At 40.7% G+C, this 26,491-nt stretch overlaps 1 protein-coding gene across 1 annotated transcript; it reads left to right on the forward strand.

The window, feature by feature from the left end:
• Window positions 1–2,502: 2,502 nt before the first annotated feature.
• LOC306880165 (ubiquitin-conjugating enzyme E2 J1-like) lies at window positions 2,503–26,254 on the forward strand. The gene is made up of 8 exons (XM_079433496.1): window positions 2,503–2,700; window positions 3,853–3,926; window positions 4,089–4,220; window positions 9,124–9,208; window positions 9,430–9,535; window positions 11,356–11,485; window positions 24,616–24,732; window positions 24,888–26,254. The coding sequence occupies exons 1-8, from the start codon at window positions 2,670–2,672 to the stop codon at window positions 25,155–25,157; spliced, it is 945 nt and encodes a 314-aa protein (XP_079289622.1). The 5' UTR covers window positions 2,503–2,669; the 3' UTR covers window positions 25,158–26,254.
• Window positions 26,255–26,491: the final 237 nt, after the last annotated feature.

Genomic DNA, 26,491 nt, shown 5'->3' on the forward strand with positions numbered 1-26,491 from the left:
TGGAGAGGTGTCCAGAGCGGGTTTGTGATGTTTTTTCAAATCTGCAGTAGAATTCATTCAGATTGTCTGCCTGTTGTTGATTCTCCACAGTGCTGGAGGATAGTGTCTTGTAGTTGGTTATCTCTTTCAGACCTTTCCACACTGATGCTGAGTCACTGGAAGAGAACTGGATCCTTAGTTTATCAGAATAATTCCTCTTTGCTAATCTGATCTCCTTTTCCAGTGTGTATTTGGTCTGTTTATACAAGACTTTATCCCCCTTCCTGTAAGCATCTTCTTTGGCCTGACGGAGCTGTCTGAGTTTTGCAGTGAACCATGGTTTGTCATTGTTGTAGGTTAAATGAGTACTGGTAGGAACGCACATATCCTCACAGAAACTGATATATGAAGTGACAGTCTCTGTGAGCTCGTCCAGATCGTTTACAGCAGCCTCAAAAACACTCCAGTCAGTAAGGTCGAGACAGGCTTGTAAAACCCGCTCTGTCTCCTTGGTCCATCTCTTTACGGTCTTTACCACAGGTTTAGCAGATTTCATTTTCTGCTTGTAGGTTGGTATAAGATGAACCAGGCAGTGATCAGAGAGCCCAAAGCTGCCCATGGGACAGAGTGATATGCATCCTTTATTGTTGTGTAAAAGTGATCCAATATATTACTGTCTCTGGTGGGACATGTAACATGCTATCTGTATTTTGGCAGCTCACAGGAGAGATTTGCTTTATTAAAGTCCCCAAGAATGAATAAAACAGAGTCTGGGTGTTGTTCTGTGTCTGTGATCAGATCAGCGAGTTTCTGTAAAGGTTCTCACGTGCGCTTGCGGTGGAATGTAGACACTCACGAGAATGAAGGAATAGAACTCCCGCAGCGAATAGAACGGCTTGCAGTTGATGAAGAGTGTTTCTATATCAGAACAGCACATCTTCTTTGACACAGTTACATCTGTTCACCACTTCTCGTTGAAGTAAAAGCACGTCCCGCTGCTACGCTATTTCCCTGTTGATTCTGCGTCGCGATCTGCTCTGATCAGCTGGAAGTTTGGAAGATGAAGCGCGCTGTTTGGAATGGCGCCGTTTAGCCAGGTTTCAGTGAAACACAGAGCAGCAGAGCTTGAAAAATCCTTGTTTAACCGGAAAAGTAGAAGGAGTTTGTCCGTTTTGTTGTGTAGAGAGCGGAGATTCACTAGATGGATGTTAGGCAGTGCTGTCTGGAATCCACGCTGTCTAAGCTTCACGAGCGCGCTGGCTCGCTTCCCCCATCTGCGAATCCTGAAGTGTCTAAACAGCACTTCTGCCTTCATGCTTTCACTGTGGAACTAGCCACAGCTAGACAGACCTTCTTCTCAAACCTTATAAACAGTAACTTAAACAACACTCGCACTCTTTTTGCTATTGTGGCGAGACTGACAAACCCCCCAAGTCAGATTCCCAGTGAAATGCTCTCCGACAAACAATGCAATAAGTTTGCTTCCTTCTTTTCTAAGAAGATCAATAATATCAGAAAGTAGATTGGTACATCTTCTAGTTATGCAAAGGTCACACAGATTTGACCATAATTTCAAAAAGAAGTGACTATGTCTGTTTTTGAAGTAATTCATAGCAGAATTTTGGAAGAAATAGTACAGCAACTTAAATCGTCAACCTGCTCACTTGACACACTTCCAGATGATTTTTTTCCAGATGAAATCCAAAAATAATCTATTAACTTCCTTTATAGCTTTGTCATTAATATGGAAAGTGCAGGGTATACAAAGCAAGAGAGTCCCTCTACCTTAGACAAAATGACTCTACCAAACAACCAAAGATCTCTCTGAAGCCAAATGTTAAATATGTTTTTTGTTTTTATCATTTTCTCATAAAAAATTTAAATAATGTCTGGTTATTGGGTTTTTAGCAATATAAATACCCAAATATTTTACACAGTTTTTAACTGGAATATTTTCTAAAGATGTGTTATCCATATCATGAACTGGGATAATTTCGCAATTTGAAATGTTAATTTTTAGACCAAAGGCACATGAAAATTGTTCAACTAACCCCAAAGCTTTAGGTAATTGCCTTTTATCCTTCAAAAACAATGTTGTGTCATCGGCTAGCTGCGCAATTTCAACCTCCTTGTCAAAAATAGAGATTCCTTTCAATTTTTCATTGTGGTTAATGCTCAGGCAAAGTAGCTCTGTGGCTGAAAGAAACACAAAAGGGGAGATCGGACAGCCCTGCCTAACTCTGCGATAGATGTCAAATCTCTTTGAAGTGTCAAAATTTACAATCACAGAACTATTAATACCCCTATAAACATGGCTATAGTATCATCAATTATTTACCAAATCCAAACATCTCTAAGGTACGGAAAATAAATGTGTTCAATACAATCAAAAGCTTTATAAAAATCGAGAAAGAGAATAAGGCCATCCGACTGCATCAAACTAGAATAATCCAATAAATCCGAAACTAACTTTATGTTAATGTTAACCCAGCTTGCCATATTTGGTTTTCAGTGGATGACGTCACGGGGCGATGTCAGTTTACTTCCTGTTTTCATTTTTTTTCATGTGACATCTGAGAACATTGATCTGGACAGTTTCAACAGGATTACAGCTCTAGATAAACACCTGGCCGAAATCCCAAAGACACACAGAGCAGAAGATATCAGCCCAGCGTGAGGTTTCTTCAGACATGGAGAGCAAATATAACTTGAAGAGTCCAGGTATGTCATCACATCTTTCCTTCATCAAAATCAGTCACGCCTTTAATTGCATGATATGAGACTATACACACATTAAACTAGATGTTTAGCCTCAGTCAGAGCTCATTCATGCACTGTAACTGTTTGCTATTGTTAGCCTTGAATCTGTGATCAAACTAAACCCCATCATTGTGCTTCCAATAGTGTTTGAGAAGAAGAAGCATTTGTGCTGTACTTTACTGCCAGTCAAATACCATTTGTTATACATTTTAACAAGTTCAACCCAACACAGAACACAAATAGTTTATCCTAAGTAAACACAAATTGAACTCAAACTTTGGCATGTAATAACATTATCATAAACTCTATATGCCCAACAATATGCTAAGATTTTTTGGACATGGTATGATATGATATGATATGCTACCCACATTTTTATGCCAGTACTTTTTTTGTGCCACACATTTTCTAGTTTCAAAAATGAGTCAGTAGGACACCGCAGTATAATGTGTTTGCTATTTTTGTTTTTTAGACAATTTTTTTTGCTATTGTGTTAATTGTTTTTTTCTTTTTCTATTGATTAGGCATATTTTTATTGTTTTATTGCATACTTGTCTGGCAATAATTTTAGTTTGAGTCATTTGCTATAGGCTTTGTTTTACTAATTATTTGGGCTTTTGCATGGTTTGAATCTCTAGTAGTTGCTAGAGTATTGTGAGTGGTTGCTAGGTGGTTACTTACGATCCCACGTCAAAAATGTCCACTCTTAAGTATCTCTGATATTATGCGGGATTTTTGTCCTTTTGCTTTATTATTGTCGAAGTCTGATAACTTAGTAAAGCGAAAGCACGTATGATTTGAGAAATCGTTCATGTGTGTAGTGCATGCACAAAACTGAATACATGTATTTTAGTGTGAAATACTGTAGCGATGCTTGCCTTTGCAAACACTACAAATGAATTATTCAGTTTGGTCTGCACATAATTTCACGTGAGGCTAATATACAAACCAGTCTACTGTAAAACATAGACATTTTAAACTAGAGTCACCAGCACCAGGCCTTGCTTTCGGTCCATTCAGAGGCCAGAGAGTCAGTCAGTATATTGAATATTTGTTGCAGATATTGACATAAGAGCACAGTTCAAGGACAGGTCTGTTTTTAATGTTTCTTAGCTGTGAAGAGGCTGATGAAAGAAGCAGCAGAGCTCCGGGACCCGACAGAACATTATCACGCTCAGCCACTGGAGGTGAGGCACTGCTAATATCATTAAATATTGTTATTATTGTCTTATTAATGATACGTTGTAAGTCTTTTTTTTTTAAGTATGATCAGTATGGGCTAGTTTTCATGTTGTTTTTATACTCCTCACCGAGTGAGTGACCTGATATGATTGTCCTGTGTTCATCAGGATAACCTGTTTGAGTGGCACTTCTCCGTTCAAGGACCTCCAGACTCTGATTTTGATGGCGGAGTGTATCACGGTCGGATTGTGCTGCCCCCTGAATACCCCATGAAGCCCCCCAGCATCATTCTGCTCACTGTAAGACAGATTCTATACTGCTTAAACCAGCTCAGCTTCTAATGCCTCCACTCCATACCGATAATGAGACAGTATTTTGAGGAGTGTGTTTTTGACAGCCGACTCCTGAAGCTTTTTATGTACATCATATTCTGAGCAGTGGTCAGTTCACAGCAGTGATAGAAACGTTTTTATTAAGTTGAGATATTTGCCTCTTCAACTGATTTCCAGGGGCATTTTTACAGTTAAAAGTATATGCATCATCTTTCTGTCAGTTTCTTACATTAAACTTCAGTTAGAATAATAAGACACTCTAGGGCCAAATCAAATCAGTTCAACAAAATCCATTTTTTGCACTGCAGGAGTGGCACAGAAGTTGCATCTAAAGCAGCATTCAGATGTATTACAGTTTTTTTAGACACTTAGACACTAAAAGTGATACTTGAGGCCGACTTAGTGGAACCATTCAATCATAAACCTAATCTTTAGACCAAGTCTGCAAAACTACAAGCACATTACGTGCTTTAAACTCAGTTTGATATTGTAAAACAAACTTTTTGCAAAACTCTTAACACAGTTCTCTACATTACACACATCATTCGAAATTAACAGCTCTTTTATTTAATTTGGGAAACACGGCCATTTAAATGCCACATGCATTTATTGCGACCTACACACAGTGATCATGTGTGAAAACACTAAGCATAATTTGTTCACTTAATCAAAACTAACATTTTACCCCCTTGTATATATGTATGTATTTGTATATCTATTTTCATTGTATCTATATTGTACAAAGCGCTTTAGAAATAAAGCTGACTTTCTGACTTGGCTTATATGCATATTCTGTGTGTATGTATACACACACACACACACACACACACTGAATTCTATCTATCTATTGATCTATCTCTACACTGAACATGCATACAAGGCAAGCCAAGTCAGAAAGTCAACTTTATTTCTAAAGTGCTTTATAGATCGTTTCACAGCAGCTTCACAATAGCATCAAATTCACATTCTGCTGTAAAGCAGCTCTAACAAGTCAATAGTGTCATTCTACAGCGCAAGTCAGTTGAGTATTGATTCAGTTCAGTTGCATAACTGTGTAAAATTCATCATACTGTATATACAGTATATTTGTGCATATGCATACAGTATGTGTGAGTGCTATATCAAACTCCTGTTCTTCAATACTGTAACCAGATTTTTATTAATGATTCTTGAACATCTGCTAAATTATTATGTTTTCTGCTCAATCTACAGCACCTTTGTATACCTGTATAATTGTGTACCACCATGGCAATGACCGTGAATAGCTGGCAAACAAAACCGGTTTTGCTGATAATTGCTGGGGGTGGGCGAAGCTTTGGACTCTTTCACTTTCCCTTTTGAATTTGTGATGTTGGTGTGACATTTACAAGAAAAGATTATTGTCTTACATCTTTACACCTGACTCCTGCTGCACTGTGAGCAGCTCTGCAGCTCATACTGTATAGAGCAGATGTTTTCAGTTTACAATTAAATTAACAGACGTGTCGCATCGGGTAATCAAAAGAGCTACATTGGCCTGGGGTCTTTACGTCCATTTTAACACTTGGCCACATGCAAGAAATGTGTATGTCAGGTATTGGGACAGACCTGTCTCTGCACATTTGAGAAATAGTGAACAAATTACATTTAGCCTACATTTTCAAGTCAGAGAGTTTTGTAGTGTACAAATGTAAACACTCCCGAGGAAAAAACATTTGTGACCCTGGACCACTAAATCAGTCTCAAGTGGCTGGGTTTTTTTTGTAGCAATAGCCAAAAATACATTGCATGGGTCAAAATTATCAATTTTTTTCTTTTATGCCAAAAATCATTAGGATATTAAGTAAAGATCATGTTCCACAAAGATATTTTGTAAATTTCCTAGCATAAATATATCAAAACTTCATTTTTGATTAGTAATATGCATTGCTAAGGACTTCATTTGGACAACTTTAAAGGTGATTTTCTCAATATTTAGATTTTTATTTTTTTTTGCACCCTCAGATTTTCAAATAGTTGTATCTCGGCCAAATATTGTCCTGTCCTAACAAACCATACATCAATGGAAAGATTATTTATTCAGCTTTCAGATGATGTATAAATCTCAATTTCGAAAAATTTACACTTAAGACTGGTCACATATTGTCTTGTGGACTTGCCCCTAACTTTTTGTACAAGCGTCTTACATCATTTAGATTTTTTTCAGGCTAGTTTTAGTTTGCCTCAATGGTGTATAAGTAGGATTTATTTTGTTTAAACTACATCACTCAAAATATTATGTAAATTTCCTTTAAAGTTGTCATGAACTGACTTTTAAAAAAATTATTTTGTACTCTTCTCTGAGGTCCGCTTATAATGTTATCAAGATTTTTACATCAAAAACATCATAATTTAGAAGTAATAGGTTATTTTCTGGCCTGTTTTGACCTCCTAATCAGAAGGCTCTGTTTGAATAGGCGTGACGGAATGTAGACTCGGAAGTAAACGCCACTGCTGTGATTGGATTATAGTTGTGTGTTTGACAGCGTACATTCCTCATAGATGGATGCTGCTGTGATTTAGGTTATAATGCATAAATACTCATATCAAATGATCTGTTTAACAGACAAAGCAATAGTGACCACATAATAAAAACAGTTACTCACACTTGTTGGGACATTACTGTCGGATCTAACATACAAACCCGATTCCAAAAAAGTTGGGACACTGTACAAATTGTGAATAAAAACAGAATGCAATGATGTGGAAGTTTCAAATTTCAATATTTTATTCAGAATACAACATAGATGACCTATCAAATGTTTAAACTGAGAAAATGTATCATTTTAAGGGAAAAATAAGTTGATTTTAAATTTCATGGCATCAACACATCTCAAAAAAGTTGGGACAAGGCCATGTTTACCACTGTGTGGCATCCCCTCTTCTTTTTATAACAGTCTGCAAACGTCTGGGGACTGAGGAGACAAGTTACTCAAGTTTAGGAATAGGAATGTTGTCCCATTCTTGTCTAATACAGGCTTCTAGTTGCTCAACTGTCTTAGGTCTTCTTTGTCGCATCTTCCTCTTTATGATGCGCCAAATGTTTTCTATGGGTGAAAGATCTGGACTGCAGGCTGGCAACGGCGAATGGCACGGTGGATTGTGTTCACCGACAATGTTTTCTGGAAGTATTCCTGAGCCCATGTTGTGATTTCCATTACAGTAGCATTCCTGTATGTGATGCAGTGCCGTCTAAGGGCCCGAAGATCACGGGCATCCAGTATGGTTTTCCGGCCTTGACCCTTACGCACAGAGATTGTTCCAGATTCTCTGAATCTTTGGATGATATTATGCACTGTAGATGATGATAACTTCAAACTCTATGCAATTTTTCTCTAAGAAACTCCTTTCTGATATTGCTCCACTATTTTTGGCCGCAGCATTGGGGGAATTGGTGATCCTCTTCCCATCTTGACTTCTGAGAGACACTGCCACTCTGAGAGGCTCTTTTTATACCAATCATGTTGCCAATTGACCTAATAAATTGCAAATTGGTCCTCCAGCTGTTCCTTATATGTACATTTAACTTTTCCGGCCTCTTATTGCTACCTGTCCCAACTTTTTTGGAATGTGTATCTCTCATGAAATCCAAAATGAGCCAATATTTGGCATGACATTTCAAAATGTCTCACTTTCAACATTTAATATGTTATCTATATTCTATTGTGAATAAAATATAAGTTTATGAGATTTGTAAATTATTGCATTCCTTTTTTATTCGTAATTTGTACAGTGTCCCAACTTTTTTGGAATCGGGTTTGTAGTCTCACAGCATCGTCTTTCAGTTTCAGTCTTTTTGAAAATCCCGCGCCGAATTGTTCCTTGTTTGCAAATGAATCCGTGGTAAAATGAAGTGAACAAAGGACCAAGTTCTTACTGACGCGGTCTGGATCTTCATCAAATACAAAATTCATTCACTCCTTCCTAATGTTGGGATCAGAAGGAAGGCAACGCAAAGACTGTTTTTCCACAGCTTGACACTGCACAGCGTCTTGTTGTCTTCAGAGCATCTTTATGGTTTGGTTTCTGCGTAGACCTGTGCATTCGCCTCTCTCCTAAACACTACATGTGCAAATTAGTGGGCGGGGCTAAACAGGCAGCGAAGCAGGTGTTGATCTTCTTCTGTGGAGGCGGTGCTTATCCACACTATTACATCATAGAGTAGAGCATTCCACAAGCTGTCATTTTGGCAGACTGCCTTCAATATAAGCTGTTTTAGACTAACGAGAACGTTTTGAGTTCTGAAACTTACAGGATGTTTTAGTGCAATGACCTCTTATCTGTCAAAAGAGGGAATTTTAATTTCTCAGTTCATGACCCCTTTTAAGGTTAAACTTCAATCCCATCACATTATAATTGCCTTCAATATAATGGGCTGTAAATTTGCTTTTACTAGTACATGATTGCAGCTTCTGCCACTCAGAGCGTTAATTATTCAGCAACTTTGACTTATATCAAACACACTAACAGTCAAAAACAGAACTTTTCAATCCAACTTTATTCAAAATTATGAAAGCTAAACTCTCCTTTGCAATTCTGTTTGCACTGTACAGCATATTTGTAGATTCAGTTCAGTTTTTGGTTCTTTTGCAAACTTTTGTTTTCATTTTAGTTAATTGAAATAAACGAAGTTAAAATTTTTGTCAACGATAATAACCTAGGCAAACCATTGACTTGATATGGACAATATGTAGTTTTGCACATCCTTATATTAGGTAGTGTTTTTTGGGAAGAGGTTCTGAGTGATGGTTTTTCTGTCATGGCTTATAAGCTGACTTCCTCTTCCCCTTATCATTTTCTGTTGTCCTTCTGTTTCTCTTTTAATTAATACAAAACGTTCTCTTATCCCCAGCCTAATGGACGGTTTGAAGTTGGGAAGAAGATCTGCCTGAGCATTTCCGGTCACCATCCAGAGACATGGCAGCCATCATGGAGTAGTGGGTATCTCCATGCAATTGAATTAATATAGTCTTCTTTTCCTGAATGCCAACTGTAATATGATCCAAACATGTTCTCAACATGAAATGAAACCACTTGCTGCTGTGTGACATACACAGTTATATACGGAGTTTTACAGTGCATCTGGTCCAGTGTTGATTCTGTAGCGTCCTCTGTTATTCCTCTGTTATGTATGTTTCTCTCTGTGTTTTTGTGTCAGTTCGGACAGCCTTGATAGCAATCATTGGATTCATGCCAACTAAAGGTGAAGGAGCGATAGGATCTCTGGATTACACTCCCGAGGAGAGAAGAGCTCTCGCTAAAAAGTAAGATGTTCATCATTTTTGGGTGTTTTGAGTTTAGATGCCACATTATAGTGAAACAACCACAAACTGCCCTAGAGACTTAAAAGTCATTATCAAATCCAGCTGAAGCCTCATTGTAGCAAGTGTGGACATGCTGTGTCCTTTCAAAAGACAAGAATACATCTGAAGACAGAAGAAGATGAGTGACAGATTGTTGTTCTGAGCGCCGTATCTGCAATCAACACGTGCTAATTAAACGTCCACCCCCATCACACATACCAGCACATGACAAACACTCAGTGACAACAGATCTCTGAGACTCATGTTCTTACAACATCAAAACAACAGCTGGCCACCATCTTTACGTTCTCATGTACGTTACTGGTCAAAAGCATGTTTTAATGCATTTGAAAGGAGTCTTATGCTTACAAAAACTACAAAAAAACAACCATTTTCTATGTGATTACATTTTTTAATTTATTTCTGATCAAAGCTGTATTTTCAGCATCATTACTCGTCTTCTGTGTCACATGATCCTTCAGAGCAGCAGAAAATGTGATTTGCGTTAAGAATTTTAAGTGTCTTTTCTGCTAGCTAACCTGTTGTGTTGGACTGTTCTAGTCCTATCCAAATATTTCCCAAAAAAGTGAGAGATTTCATTACTATCACAAATCATATTGAAATTCCACAGAATCACATTAAAGTAAAATCTGCTTGTGAGCTAATCAAGGCCATCTAGAAGTACAACCAACTTCTTGTAGCTCCTGATTTACACAGCTGATTGTTAAATGTCAAATATGTTCTGGCTGTGACTCACAGCACTTTCACTTCCAGTTTATATTGTTTCAGTTTTACATATTCTTTATAAGCGATACGATATAAGGCAATACCGTTTATATCGATATACAGCAGTTTGAAACGAGCGCATCTGAAAATATAGCCGAGAAGGTGCATAATACAATTTGTTCTAAACGTGACAAACTTTATATGAAGGGCTTTAAAAAAAAACTCAAGATATAGAAGCCTATAGTTTATAGTTTCAGTTTAAAGCGGCTCGCCCCGTCAGAGACGTGCTGTTTAATGTGTTTGAGATGTGCTGTTTTCCTAAATGCATAACTTACATTCCACATGTATATTCTCCATCTGTAAATGTTAGAAAGCCATGGAAATATTTCCATTTTGCTGTCAGAAGTGCATGAGCTTTTGCTTTGCGATTCTCTGCTAAACTTCACAGACTTCATAGAACGAGCGCCGCCGCACGCATGCACGCCAAACAAAGAGCGCAATGAAATAGAAGCACAATAACTCTGACTAAAATATACATTTTGCTGAAATATTTGTAGTTAATAAACAAATGTGATTTGTCGAATTTTAAACCTACAAGTAAGTGCATTTGCATGATAGCACTAACTGTAAAGTGACTGTAATGGAGTAATCAAAACAGCTTTATTACTCGATTAATCTGTGCTTTTTTATTATTTTCAGTTTTAGTTTAGTAAATTTAACTTCTGCTTTAAAAGCATTATTTTTGTTTTTAGATTGCAATGTTATAATGTAATGTGATTTGAACCCTTTTTAACATAATATATACCTGTGGTTACATTCACTTTATTTGTTTAATCCAAATACAAAAGCATAGAAAATACCGAGATATATACTGTATACCGCAAATCAGCCAAAAAATACCGAGATATTAATTTTTGCTCATATCGCCCAGCCCTAGTGTGAAACCCTCTGCTATGTGGCGGTCATTAGTTTGTGACAGGCAGTTTGATGTGGTTTCTTTCATTTCTAGTGATGTTTGTTTAGGTGTTTCTTCTGTATGTGTGTGTGTTTCATAGGTCTCAGGATTTCTGCTGTGACGCATGCGGTAGCTGTATGCGCTCCGCTCTGCGCGCGCTCTCTGCTGACAGTGACCCGCGACCTGTTGACCCTCAGGCACACAGACTGGCACAGCAGATCAACTTCAAGGTCAGACTCATTTATGATCAAAACATCAAAAAATATTACATATTTGTAAAGATAAGTAAAGCAATACATTGCAGGTGAATAGGGTAAAAAAAAAAAAAACATATCACCATACTTCCTTTGTTGATTGATTACATTAACCCTTGTGTCTAAATTTAAAATATCATAAAATTATACATATATATATATATATATATTAGCGCTGTCAAAGTTAATGCATTAATAACGCATTAAAGCAAATTCATTTTAACGGCACTAATTTTATTAACGCGCGATTAATGCAACGCACATTTTCTGTTTGACCCATGGCCTAGCCCTAGCCCATACTACTATAGTTGGAGAAATGGAAATGGATGGAGATTCTGACAGTGTTGCCAACTTAGCAACTTTTTTTATTATTATTATTATTTTTTAAAGCGCCTAGCGACCAAGACTTGCCGGTACTGCCGCGCAAGCATGAGGTCTCTCTTTCCCGCTGCGCACTCACCTCTTTCTCCGCACCTGCTCTGTTCAGCAAGCGGCTGAGAAGAACAGCGCTTTTTGTTAAAACCGATATTATGTTGCTTCTCTAATTTAACATGCAAGCACAGCCGAAATCACAGCACAGCTATTGTCTTTATCTTATGTATAGCCTATTTGATTTTATTAGACGATGGCTGGTTTATAAATCAGGATTTTTGTGCAGATTAACATCTTGGAAGGGAGAGCTGGTTATTTAGTCCTAATGGATCGTGTTTCAGTCACTATTTCATATTCATTCCATTGTCTAAAAACAGAAACAGTAAAATATATCAATGAAAACCATTTTATTGAGAATTTAGCTTCATCAAAATACAGTAGGCCTATGTGGACACAGAGAGGCAAACAAATGTAATAATAAATTTACATTTTGCATGTTCAGAAGAAGTGAGCTGCCCTGTGAAAATGTAAACAGGTTTGTGTAAGTAAATTGCTCAGTGCAAAGAAAGAGAAATAATGGGAACCTGGCATTTCTTTTTTCATGTGTCTAATAGACATGAGCAAGTTCTTTGAAAAACATCTGTGATCTTTGAAACGGCTAGTCTTCATGCTCTATGTTGAGTATGGTTTCACTAATAATAAACATATATTGCATAAAGCATCCATATTTGTCATTGCCCATGTTGATTAGAGTATTAAAAACATGAAAAGTATTAATTTAAGGTATAGTGGGGCAAACAAGTATTTGATACACTGCCGATTTTTCAGGTTTTCCCACTTACAAAGAATGGAGAGATCTGTAATTTTCATCGTAGGTACACCTCAACTGTGAGAAACAGAATATAAAAAAAAAAATCCAGAAAATCACATTGTATGATTTTTGAATAATTAAATTTCCATTTTATCGCATTAAATAAGTATTTGATACAATAGAAAAATAGAACTTAATATTTGGTACAGAAACCTTTGTTTACAATTACAGAGGCAAGACGTTTCCTGTAGTTCTTGACCAGGTTTGCACACACTGCAGCAGGGATTTTGGCCCACTCCTCCATACAGGTCTCCTCCAGATCTTTCAGGTTTTGGGGCTGTCGCTGGGCAACACAGAGTCTCAGCTCCCTCCATAGATTTTCTATTGGGTTCAGGTCTGGAGACTGGCTAGGCCACTCCAGGACCTTGAAATGCTTCTTACTGAGCCACTCCTTAGTTGCCCTTGCTGTGTGTTTGGGGTCATTGTCATGCTGGAAGACCCAGCCACGACCCATCTTCAATGCTCTTACTGAGGGAAGGAGGTCGTTGCCCAAAATCTCACGATACATGGCCCCTCAATACATCCTCCCCTCAATACGGTGCAGTCGTCCTGTCCCCTTTGCAGAAAAGCACCCCCAAAGCATGATGTTTCCACTCCCATGCTTCACGGTTGGGATTGTGTTCTTGGGATTGTACTCATCCTTCTTCTTCCTCCAAACACGGCGAGTTGAGTTTATACCAAAAAGTTATATTTTGGTCTCATCTGACCACATGACCTTTTCCCATGCTTCCTCTGGATCATCCAGATGGTCTTTGGCAAACTTCAGACGGGCCTGGACATGTGCTGGCTTGAGCAGGGGGACCTTGGAGCTCCAGTCCGAGGGAGATTGACAGTCATCTTGAATTTCTTCCATTTTCTAATAATTGCGCCAACAGTTGTTGACTTCTCACCAAGCTGTTTGCCTGTTGTCCTGTAGACCATCCCAGTCTTGTGCAGGTCTACAATTTTGTCCCTAGTGTCCTTAGACAGCTCTTTTGGTGCCCATAGTGGAGAGGTTGGAGTCTGATTGATTGAGTGTGTGAACAGGTGTCTTTTATACAGGTAACGAGTTCAAACAGGTGCAATTAATACAGGTAATGAGTGGAGGATAAGAGGGCTTCTTAAAGACAAACTAACAGGTCTGTGAGAGCCAGAACTCTTGCTGGTTGGTAGGTGATCAAATACTTATTTCATGCAGTAAAATGGAAGTTAATTATTTAAAAATCATACAATGTGATTTTCTGGATTTTTTTTTAGATTCTGTCTCTCACAGTTGAGTTGTATCTACCATAAAAATTACAGATCTCTCCATTCTTTGTAAGTGGGAAAACTTGAAAAATCGGCAGTGTATCGGCAGTGTACGGGAAATCGGACCACGCCGCCATCTTCCTCATGCCTGTTTACAAACAGAGGCTGAAACAGGAAGCCCCGGTGCAGAGGGAGGTCCAACGCTGGACGGACCAATCGGTGGCCGCTCTGCAGGACGCGCTAGATGACGCAGACTGGGACATGTTCCGGCGCAGCTCTGATGACGTCAGCTTGTTTACGGAAGCGGTTGTGGGATTTATAGAGAAACTAATGGATGATACGGTGCAGAAAACCATCATCAGGACGTTTCCCAACCAGAAGCCGTGGGTGGATAAAACCATCCGCGACGCCCTGAGATCCCGCTCCGCTGCCTACAACACAGGGCTCATCACCGGGAACATGGATGATTACAAGGCTGCATCTTACAGCGTGCGCAGATCGGTGAAGGAGGCGAAGCAGCGCTACGGGAGGAAACTAGAGTCGCAATTCCAACATGGCGACTCTAGGAGCCTGTGGCAGGGACTTAGAACCATCACGGACTATAAAACACCACCCTCCAGATCGGGGAATGCGGACGCCTCTCTGGCTGACGAGCTGAACACTTTTTATGCTCGCTTCGAGGCTGCAGCTAATCACGCTAACGGCGCTAGCAGTGCTAACTGCATGCACGCTGAGGAAGCCGGTGAGGACAACGTATTCACCATCACGGAGCATGACGTGAGGAGGGCATTCAAGAGAGTGAACATCAGGAAGGCAGCAGGACCAGATGGCATCACAGGTCGGGTTCTGAAGGCCTGCGCTGACCAGCTAGCACCGGTGTTCACCGAGATCTTCAACCTCTCCCTGGAACAGTCCATAGTCCCCTCATGCTTTAAGCAGTCCACCATTGTTCCTGTCCCCAAGAAACCGCAGCCCACCTGCCTAAACGACTATCGCCCTGTAGCCCTCACATCAGTGGTGATGAAGTGCTTTGAGAGACTGGTCAGAGACTTCATCATTGCATCACTACCAGACACACTGGATCCACTACAGTTTGCATACAGGCATAACCGCTCCACGGAGGATGCCATCTCACACCTCCTCCACACCACAACAAGTCACCTGGACTGCAGAAAAGGGAACTATGTAAAAATGCTGTTTGTGGACTACAGTTCAGCGTTTAACACCATAATTCCCTCCACACTCACCTCCAAGTTGGAGGTCCTTGGTCTCAGCACATCCTTGTGCCAATGGATCTCCAGCTTCCTGAAGGACAGACAGCAAGCCGTACGGATGGGTAAACACACCTCATCCTCCATCACCCTAAGCACCGGAGCCCCTCAAGGTTGTGTTCTGAGCCCCCTGCTGTACTCACTGTACACTTATGACTGTGTGGCCACTTCCAACTCCACCACCATCATTAAGTTTGCTGATGACACTGTTGTGTTGGGCCTGATCTCAGACAACGACGAGACGGCCTACATACAGGAGATTAAGAACCTGGAGAGTTGGTGCCAGGTGAATAGTCTACACCTGAACATCAGCAAAACTAAGGAGCTGATAGTGGACTTCAGTACGAAGCAGGAGCGGTCGTACCAGCCGATCACGATCAGCGGGACTCCAGTGGAGAGAGTGGACAGCTTCAGATACCTGGGTGTTCACATCACGCAGGACTTGACTTGGTCCTGTCATACCAGCACCCTGGTGAAGAAGGCCAGGCAGCGTCTGTACCATCTGAGACGCTTAAAGGACTTTAGACTTCCCTCTCGGGTGCTTAAGACTTTTTACACCTGCACCATCGAGAGCGTCCTGACGGGCAGCATCACTTCCTGGTTCGGGAACTGCACTATGCAGGACAGACGAGCCCTCCAGAGGGTGATGCGTTCAGCGGAACGTACCATTCACACCGAGCTCCCTAACCTGCAGGACATCTACAGCAAGCGGTGCCTGACCAGGGCCAGGAAGATAGTGAAGGACCTCAGCCATCCCAACAATGGACTCTTTTCTCTGCTGCGTTCAGGGAGACGCTTCCGCTCCATGAAGGCGAACACAGAGAGAATGAGGAGGAGCTTCTTCCCGCAGGCCATTCGGAGTCTAAACCACTCTCCACTCTAATCACATCACCCCACACTTCCACTTTGCACATTTTTCAAGTACAATCTGCACTAATTTGTAGAAGGTTACGAAAGGATAAATGAGTGGGACTTACATACCATTTGTCTTTGTCTTTAGTATCCTTTTACTCACTTATACACTTTACTGCACTGCACAGCACAGCACACGGACACTTTATCACTGACATACACTTTACTTTTTATAGAATCTATATAGAATCATATTCTATTTTTTATTCTCATATCTATTTGTTATTTTATTTTATTGCTAGTTTATTCTGTATATATGTTTACTGTACTTTTTCTATTTGTATTTTTGTAAACTTGAGGTTTTTCTAATTTTGTTGGACAATTTGTTGGACAGTCGTACAATACATTTCACTACATGTCGTACTACGTATGTATATGTATGTGACAAATAAAATTTGAATTTGAATTTGAAATTTGTATCAAATACTTATTTGCCCCACTGTACATTTAGAACAGATAAAAATGTGTGACTAAGTCACGATTAATCGCGAGTTAACTCATGACAATCATGCGATTTTAAATATTTTAATCGATTGACAGCATATATACATGTATGTATATGTATATTATTATTATTTAGTCATTTAGCAGCCGCTTTTATCCAAAGCGACTTACAAATGAGGACAACAGAAGCAATCAATTGTAGTATTAAAATAACTGAAAACAGATCCAAAACTAAAAGCTAAAACTTTATAAATACTACCTATACACATTTTAAAAATAAAGAAATTAAATAAAAATGACAAATGCGTACAACAATATTTCAAAACTTTTAAAATGAAAAACAAAAATAAAGCTAAAAACAAACAAAAATATTAAAGAACAAAAGGTGCTTTACATGTGTGTGTATATATATATATATATATACATTAGGGCTGCCACTAACGATTATTTTTATTTCGATTAATCTAACGACTAATGTTTCAGTTAATCTAAACGACTAATTTCCCACAAAACAAATCAACACTTTTACTTAAAAATATTTTATTAAACCAAATGAAATCTAAATTTTTATGAAATCCTTTTTTAAAGCAAAAGTGAAGTGCAGCATAGAGTGCAAGAAGCAAGTGTCCATCTCATAGTCCAAATCACTGAAATCAAAGTTCAGTATTATAGTGTGAGAATGACAACATAGCCATGTGTTCTAGTCTAATAATAATACAATTAGAATCAAAAAACACTTTAAAAGGAGTATTTACCAGAAATATTATTTACCAGAATTTATTTTGGTGAAAAATGTAAATGTGCAGTATTTCTGAAAAAATACTTTATATATATATATATATATATATATATAAATCAATTAATTGGATATGCTTTTTATTATTAAAATTTAATGGAGCAATTAAAATGGAATCCATAAAATAATGGAAAACAGAATTTGGTACAGATAAAACTGTAAAACTCAATTAATTAGACAGGCTTTTTGATTAATAAAATTTAACAAAACTGAATTTGGAAATAAAACGGATTTCATAGGGCCCTATAATTATATATATATATATATATATATATATATATTTGTGGTAATAAAAATGGATTTAAGTGAACAATAGCATTTAAAATTACTTAAAGTACATATATAATAGCAATGATGCAATAATAATTAGTTCAAATAAAGTATCAAAAGCAAGAAATCATTTGGTTTTATTGAGCAAGACTGTTAAAATACATAATGTATTCTAAACAATAAAGCTAATGTAGATTACGCATAACAACAAATGCCTGCAGGGGCGCCGACGGCCTGACTATTATTTTTACACATTACTGTTTAATATTGACCAAGCACCATTTAATTCAAAAGTACACCTAATCTTTAATATTTGTCCATTTCTTTAGGACAGAGATGCTACAGACACTGTAATTAAATGAATATGTGGACATCAAATCATGTAAACTCAGAGTGCGGGTTTGAGCTTTTATTTTGAAATCGCGATGTATTCTCCTGTTTGTGTAGATTTATAAATGATTTACCTCACAAATCGGATGAAATGGCGCACGTTGCGTTCCCAGATGAAGGTTATAATAAACACAAACTCACAACAACATGCAGAGATGAGTTTGAGACGCTCCACATGTAAATGATAACAGTTTCTGTGGAGCCGCTGTGAGACGCACGAGCTTAACCTACAAGCATGTTAATAAAGTGCATATACTGTGTTAGAACTGCATCGATATAATTAATTAAATCATAGGGGTTGGGGGGGGGGGGGGAGTTGGGGGTTGGGCATTGCCGTAATTGAGATAATGAAAATATCTGAAGAATTTTATGAAAATGAATGTTAAAAATAAAAATATGACATGAAAACACATCTATGAAAACATGATTAGATGTTAGATTATGATTATGATGCAGCAATGTTATTAAAAAAGAAGCATCTAAATAAGAATAGCTGCCTGAGGTGAAGCTGACTTTATGCCAATAAACTGAAACCCGTTCTATGACACTTCTTATGATATTAATCTGATAACTTAGATACATAACATAAAAGTAACATTACAACTTGTATCTGCATATGCCAATGAACATTGTTACGCGCTAGAGCGAGAGAGAGAGAGAGAGAGAGAGAGAGAAAGAGCTCCCGCTGTGATGCGCATTCAACAGCGTGTTGAAACACGGGCAAGGATGGAATTTACTATAGATTTCACATCCTATTAAGTTCTCATTATAATGCTTATGTCATTAATGTTTATGGCAGATTTGTGCTATATTTTCATCTACATTATCAAGTGATTCTTAAAATCGCCAATTTTAATTGAAGTATGCCTATTGTTGAACAAATATGATGATAAACATCACTGCTGCATTATTATAGGATAAGTATTTTTGAAAAAGAAACATCTAAAAGCAATATGACCATCTCAAATAACTCAGCCAATATCGGGCGTTTGAGCATGAAACTAAACACTGGCAATATGCAGCGCATTCAGCTGCATGTAACGTTAAATAAATATAAATATCCCAACGCATCCTATATTAGATTAATCAGATATGCATGTAGCTAACCCAGACATCACTACGTGACTTTAAAGCCAAGCTTTTCTCTCCTCTCACTTCTATACTTTGAACTGCATGCTGTTGCAAGCTAAACAATCAGAGCTCAGGGTGCCGCTATAACCAATCAGAATTTTTTTTTCCACGATCATCATTTTCATGATTGATCATCGCTGTCATGGCCGAGTACTTGATCGCTGTTGCACATCCCTAATATCAACTAGGAATGCATATGCTAAAATGGAACTGGGGTTACAGTATGTATTGTAGTTCTCTTTCATAGGTTCACTCAACACTGCGTAGCTTATGCAATGGGAACACCCCCAGGTGTGACGATTGTCTGAAGTCCTTATAGAATCACACCAATTCATTGGCTGATGGCGCGAGATACCACCCCAACGTCATATGTGATTGACATAGACCCACGCTCGCACCATCTTACCTCTCAGATTTTCCTCTCTTCAGAAGCGTTCGCTTCCCGTGGTTTTTTTTGGCCCATTTCTCGGTGACGTTTTAGCCTTGGATTCTTCCATTTCAGCCACCGCATCTGTGGAATTATTATTCTCCTAGCAGTGAGTGGAATGGACTTTAGTCGGTGCCAGCCGCCGTGCTCTCATCTCATCGCGAGTGAGGACAAGCACGGTAAGTGCGTCAGCTGTATGGGCCTGGCCTATGCGCGAGACGCTATCTTTGGCATTTCAAACTGCAAGTACTGCGAGAATTTTACTTTAAAAACCTGGCGTGCTAGACTCGCAGTTTTTTTTTTAGACCCGCTGTTCCGCTCCGGAGGCCTTCTCCCTCCGTGAAGCCGCGTCCTGGAGTTCGGATGTGGAGCTCGAGTCTATGGAGAGCGAGCAGTTTTCACTTCCTCTCCCTCCATTGCCTGGGCGTCACTGCGTGAATTCTCCGGTCGAGTTTTCTTACGGCTGTCTTGCACCCAGCCCGGAGGCAAGCGAAGCCGTTTCCTTCGGGATGGAGGATATTTTGTTTACCGCGGCCTCCGACTCTGAGGATTCCGCGGCCTTCTCCGGCCTATACTGAGCTTGTGGATGTTTTAGCCCGCACCACTGAGAAGTTGAGTTTAGATTGGATGAGCCTTGCGAGTCCCAGTCATCTAAGCTTGACGAGCGTTTCCTCAGTGGCTCTGGTTCGTGCCCGGCGAGGAGAAAGCTGCCTTTCAGGTCTTGGAATCAGCCTTTCTCCTCCCATCTCACTAATGCGGTGGCCGCTGACTTCACCAACCACGCTGGTTCTGTGGAGCAGAGGTACGCCGCAGTCCCGGTGATTGAGGACACTCGCTGCGCACCGACTTCCGCCCCCTCGTGGAAATCCCGTCCTCTCCTTCTGTCTAAGCCGTGTAGGACCACTTCCACTTTGATCTGTAAGTCCTACATGGCAGCGGGACAGGCAGGTGCGGCTCTCCACACTATGGCCATCCTTCAGGCCTACCCAAGCGGAGGTACTGAAGGAGATTGATGAGGGGGATAGTGTGACCCCAGAAGCTGTTAAGGAGCTTCGCAGGGCTACCAACTTGGCCCTTCTTGCTACTAAACATACAGCGCGGGCGGTTGGGCGCAGTAGGGCAGGTTTGGTGGTGGCTGAGCGCCACCTGTGGCTGAATCTTACAGAGATCAGGGAAAAGTAGAAGGTTTTCCTCCTCGACGCCAGGACTCCAGCTCTGGCTTATTCGGCGATGCGGTTAACACCGTCTTCGATAAGTTCAGGGCTGCTAAAACTCAGTCGGCTGCGTTTAAACCGTTCATGCCACGACGTCAAGTCAATATTATTTGTATAGCGCTTTTAACAATGCACATGCACACTAACCAGCCTCTGCTTCGTCCTCCAGGGAGCGCCCTGCCCCCAGAAAAGAGCCAGTCGATAGAGTGAGCGATCCGGTGCATCCCTCACTGTACACGGTTCGGGGAGCCTTTGGTTGGTCCGCTACTCACCAGCGCCCCCGCAAATGGGTAGATTTGAAGCCCCCGTGGCGGCTTCTTCGGGTTGCTCCTGATATACGTATCAGGAAGAGGAGAGCTTCCCCCGCCTCGTTGGATTGCGACAGACAGCTAAAACGTATCTGTCTTCTCCACCGAGTGCAGGCCACTTCCCCTCTTCGGCGGCCGTTGAAGGTAGGAGACACTCCAGGTTTTCTCCCCTCAGGGTTGCTGCAGGTCGCAGACATTGTACACGCGATAAGGGACACCCAGCCCCCCCCCCCAGCCCCCCGTGTCAGTATCTCCTGCCCTTACGGCCTCATTAGGTCATGCCTCAATGCACAAGGACACTGTGAGCTTTCCTCTGCTTCGGCCGGATGCATGTCCCTCCCTACAGGGGGACGTTCAGAACAGGGACCCCGTGTTGGTATCCCCCTTGAACTGTTCTACTCTGCTACCTCTGTCGGCCTTCCTCCATGCCTGGAGTGACCTGCCGGAAGTGTCGCCCTGGATTCTTCGTCCGATCCAGTTCGATTACACACTCCAATTTGCTCGCAACCCCCCACCCCATTTCAACGGGGATCTTCTTACTGCTGCGAACAGCACCAACAAGGTTTCTGTCCTGCAACAGGAAGTCTCCTCTCTTCTGCTCAAAGGGGCAATAGAGGAGGTCTCCTCTTCGGACCTAAAGTGTGGCTTCTTCAGCCGGTACTTTCTAGTCCCGAAGAAGGATGGGGGTTTGCGTCCTATACTAGATCTGCACAGGCTGAATTACTCCCTCTACAGAGGGAAATTCAGAATGCTGATGCTCAAAAGCATTCAGGTTGTTCAGAGACACAGGAAGTTCCTCAGGTTCGCCTTCGGGGGGAGGACCCTGGCCCCAAGGACATTCACCAAGTGTATGGATTCTGCTTTGGCCCCGCTAAGGCTCCAGGGGATCCGAATCCTCAACTACCTGGACGACTGGGTCATTCTAGCCAGTTCCAGGGAGCAGGTAATTCGTCACAGGGACTCTCTCCTTCTCCACCTTTGCATGCTTGGCCTCCGGCTGAATGGCCAGAAGAGCGTGCTCGCTCCAGCCCAGCAGACCACATTTTTGGGGGTCTGTCTGCCCCTGCCAACGTCGAAAGCATCAAATCGTGCTCTGCCCGCTTCGGGCTAGGTCGTCATGTGTCAGTGGGCCTGTATCGCATGCTCCTAGGCCTCATGACAGCGGTTTCCCCAGTTCTTCCCTTGGTACTGGTCCATATGAGACCTTTCCTCTGGTGGATGAAGTCCCTGGGTATTCGCCCCTCCTGGCCGTCCCTCCGCCTACTACGAGTGTGAGGCACCTGTCTTCGCACCCTCTTAGTGTGGCGGGACCCCAATTTTCTCCAGAGAGGAGTGGAAATGGGGGTAGTCTGCCATCGCCAGATGATAATGACGGATGCTTCCCTTTCAGGGTGGGGGGGTCTTTGAGGGAAGGCCGGCTTGTGGTGTCTGGACAGGCATGTACCTCGCCTGGCACATAAACAGCCTGGAGTTGAGAGCGGTTCATCTGGTTGCATCTATTGCTGCTCGAAGGGACTCCTAGATGCGTGGGGTTAAGCACTTGAGGCCGGTTCGTCCTCCTAGTTTCCCTTCTTGGGGCCTTTCTGTTGTCATGAAGGGGTTGCTTGAGCCTCCTTTTGAACCTCTAGTCAGCTCCCGAGAGGATTCTGATGCTAAATGTTACTCTTTTGTTGACGTTGGCCTCTTTTAAGCGTGTAAAGGATTTGCAAGCTCTGTCTGTCAGCGAGTCCTGCACTGAGTTTGCTCCTGGTCTGGTCAAGGCATTCTTAAGACCTAGACCTGGTTATGTCTCCAAAGTTCTCTCTACGTCTTTTCATTCACAGGTGATAGTGTTGCAGGCTTTCTTTCCCTCCTTTTCGTGTGAGGGCGATGATCTTCATCTGCTCTGCCCTGTCAGAGCCCCGAAGATGTACGTGGACCGTTCCAGTCAGTGGCGTAAGTCCCTGCAGCTGCTGGTGTGTTTTGGTGTAGGCCGCAGAGGGCTAGCCATGTCAAACACACAATATCCCACTGGTTTAGGGATGCTATTTCGTTGGCCTATGAGGTGTGTGGTCCGCCTTCACCTCTAGACATCAGAGCTCATTCCATCAGGGGGGTGGCCTCCTCCCAAGCTTTATTTAGAGGAGTACCCCTGGAGGACATTTGTATGGCGGTCAGGTTGGTACTCTCCCCATACTTTTGTTTTTTGAGGTTCTATAATCTTGATGTGAACAGGGCTCCTGGCTCCCAGGTTCTTTCTGTTTGAGCCAGCTGTGTTTTAGTGTTCTGGTCTGTAATGGGCCAGACCTGGCAGCGCGTTAGCTTGGTGTGTGTGTGGTATATCGTTCCCATTGCGTAAGCTATGCAGTGTTGAGTGAACCTATGAAAGAGAACGTCTCGGGTTACTTGCGTAACCCATGTTCTCTGAGTAGGGAATGAGATGCTGCGTCCGCTGCCAAGCTCCTCTTGCTGTCGGCCTGCTTCTTCGACAGGAAAATCTGAGAGGTAAGATGGCACGAGCGTGGGTCTATGTCAATCACATATGACGTAGAGGCAGTATCTTGCGCCATCAGCCAATGAATTAGCGTTATTCTAAAAGGACTTCAGACAATCGTCACACCTGGGGGGGTGTTCCCATTATGCAAGCTATGCAGCGTCTCGTTCCCTACTCGGAGAGCATGGGTTACGTACTAAGTAACCCGAGACGTTTTAATGGGTGTCAATGGGGGACATTTTTTTCATTTTTGCCCTTAAGGTCCTGTGTGTAACTGTTTTTTAGTGCCTAGTGTAAAATAGATTTATAAGGTGAAATATTACAATTTTAATAAAAAAATGTTTTGCAAAATGTATGCTGTTTGCATTAACATGGTTAAAATGATCTCAACACTCCTCAACACATATACAAAACACTCAACACAAACAAAATTCCAGAAAAAAACATGTTTATAGGAATAAAATGTTGTATAAAATCACATGAATGACATATGAACAAACCCCTCTGTAAAAGCTCCAGAATGTAGATAGGAATAAAATGGCAAAGTTTGGTGTATGTAAGTTGTTAGATCATGGGTAACTATAGTTATAGTTCAATGAACTATAGTTTATTGAAATGATTACAATTCAATTAAGAATGAATGAATAAAAGAAGGAAGAAAGTAAAACACAACACAAATTCATGGTTGCTCGCTTGAAGCAAAACACACACAGGTCCTTTAAAGTACTGCTGAAGTAGAGATTTCTAGCTCAATGCAGGAGAAAAATAGCCTTTCAATGTATGTTTAATTTAAATCTACAGATGCAAACAGATAAAGTGCAATGAAATAAACATCTACATCTCAAAACTGACCAGTGCAGGATGTTATTACCTGTAATGTTATTGCCTTAAGCCAGTATAGGACCATTAAGACTTTTTGCATTGTGACAATTTTCGTGATGGTTAAGCACATTTACTGCCCAATTCTCATGACTTTATTGTGAAAAATCTCGGTCATCAGGCTGAATCCAGCTCATCGGCTGCAGATAGTGGCAGTTCAGTGGAAGCGGCTTCCAGTAACAGTGAGAGCTCATCTACAGCAGAGAGAGACACAGAGGACACAGCATCCGCTGAGCAGGTGGGACAAACACTCATGCACTCTCACAGCGTTCATTCTGCTGTCGGGGAGGATTGGAAAATACTTGATGATGATGAAACTAGTGGATTTTCATTCGACTCCAGAGCTGTAGTGTGAACTCTGTAATCAGCTTCAGTCTCTTTCTTCTGGTCTAGGCCGAATCATCATCTGTGGCTCCTCAGACATCAAGTGAGGGTCCATCTGTTCCAGCGGCTCCGAGTCCACGTCAGCGGCGCTCGCAGAACCAGGGCCAGTCCCCCAGATACCCGCCGTTCACGGCGTCCCCTGCCGCCCAGCTCCCCCCGCAGGACACCAGTCACACGGGCTCGGCCGTCCTCATCGTTCTCCTCACACTCGCGCTAGCTGCGCTCATTTTCCGCAGGATCTATTTGGCCCACGAGTATAAGTTTGATTACGAACTATGAACTCTTCCTACAGCACTTGATCCAGATCCAGCTCACCCTAAGCCTCTTGTTTGTCCTTCCTGTACAGAGCTTTGTGTCTTCAGAAGGGGGAAAGATTTCTGGATGTATTCGCAGAACAAAACCTGAAGGGGCAAATCTCAGTATTCTTTTCAAGAACTGGTCTGATTTCACCCCAAAAAATGCTAAATGCTAAATTATATTTGACAAGAAGATAGTAAAGTCTGTTTTTGGACCATTAAGATTTTTTTGTTTGTTTGTTTGCGTTGTAATGTTTCATGACATTTATTCCACTCAAAAAGTAAATTCTTATTACTGTAATCTGTTCTTAATACTGTCATTATATATGTACTATTTTAATTGTGAAGTATTTATGCATCATGGTAGTAATTGTACTGCCTTTTAATTTAAGAAGATTTAATAAAAATAAAAAAAGCAGCTCATCTGGACACAATACTGTAATGAGATTGTTTTGCATGTAATAAGAATTTGTACATAATGTTCCTGCTTTCTTTATGCTAAATATAATTAATAAAATTACATTTCATTTTGGGGTGAAATATGACATGTTTATAAATTGTTTGTTTTCAGATCCTGCGATTTATTGTTTATATACAGTTCCCCAAATAATGTATTTCAGAAAGTCTATTGTTACAAATTGTACAAAAAATTTTCTTAGACTGAAACAAATAAAAAAAACTGAAGCCTGTAGAAATTGAATTGCTTCTGTAGAATTAAACATTTACATACTTTTAAAATGCTGTAATAATGTAGGCATGGTTGTAATACTATTAAACAGTTAAAAACAGAGCAATGATGTATGTGAATGAATCATCTGCTAATTTTCAGAAAACGTTTGACCATTAAGACTGTTTATGTATGTGTGTGTGTGTATATATATATAGTTACTTTTACTTTACTTTTTACTTTTAGTCATTTAGCAGACGCTTTTATCCAAAGCGACTTGCAAATAAGAAAAAGTAACTAAAACTAAAAGTTAACTCTGTAAATACTCTATACACACCTATTTAAGAAAATACAGAAATTAAATAAAATTGACAAATGCATACAACAACATTTCAATAGTAAACATATAAATGAAAAAAAATAAAATAAAAATAAAAAGCGATACTTATATCCTTTGCCGGTGTCCCAGCCGCACGGCAGAGTCGATGGTCTTCACACTAAGAGGGCTTCACACGAGGGCTGCCGTGGTATAATAACCTTTTTTATACCTATCTAACAAATCACTGCTAGAATTCAGCTGAACCCGCTTTCCTATTAATCACTAAAAATGGCCAAGCAAGTGCATACACTGACAAGATACGAGATACAGT

The sequence above is a fragment of the Barbus barbus genome (assembly GCF_936440315.1).
Source record: "Barbus barbus genome assembly, chromosome: 14".
NCBI classification, from domain to species: Eukaryota; Metazoa; Chordata; class Actinopteri; order Cypriniformes; family Cyprinidae; genus Barbus; species Barbus barbus.

Excerpts from the sequence above, each read along its gene's own strand:
- LOC306880165 (XM_079433496.1), top strand. The coding sequence starts at position 2,670 with ATGGAGAGCAAATATAACTTGAAGAGTCCAG. Across the intron at positions 2,701-3,852 it reads ATATAACTTGAAGAGTCCAG|CTGTGAAGAGGCTGATGAAA; the intron begins GTATGTCATCAC and ends AATGTTTCTTAG. Across the intron at positions 3,927-4,088 it reads ATCACGCTCAGCCACTGGAG|GATAACCTGTTTGAGTGGCA; the intron begins GTGAGGCACTGC and ends TGTGTTCATCAG.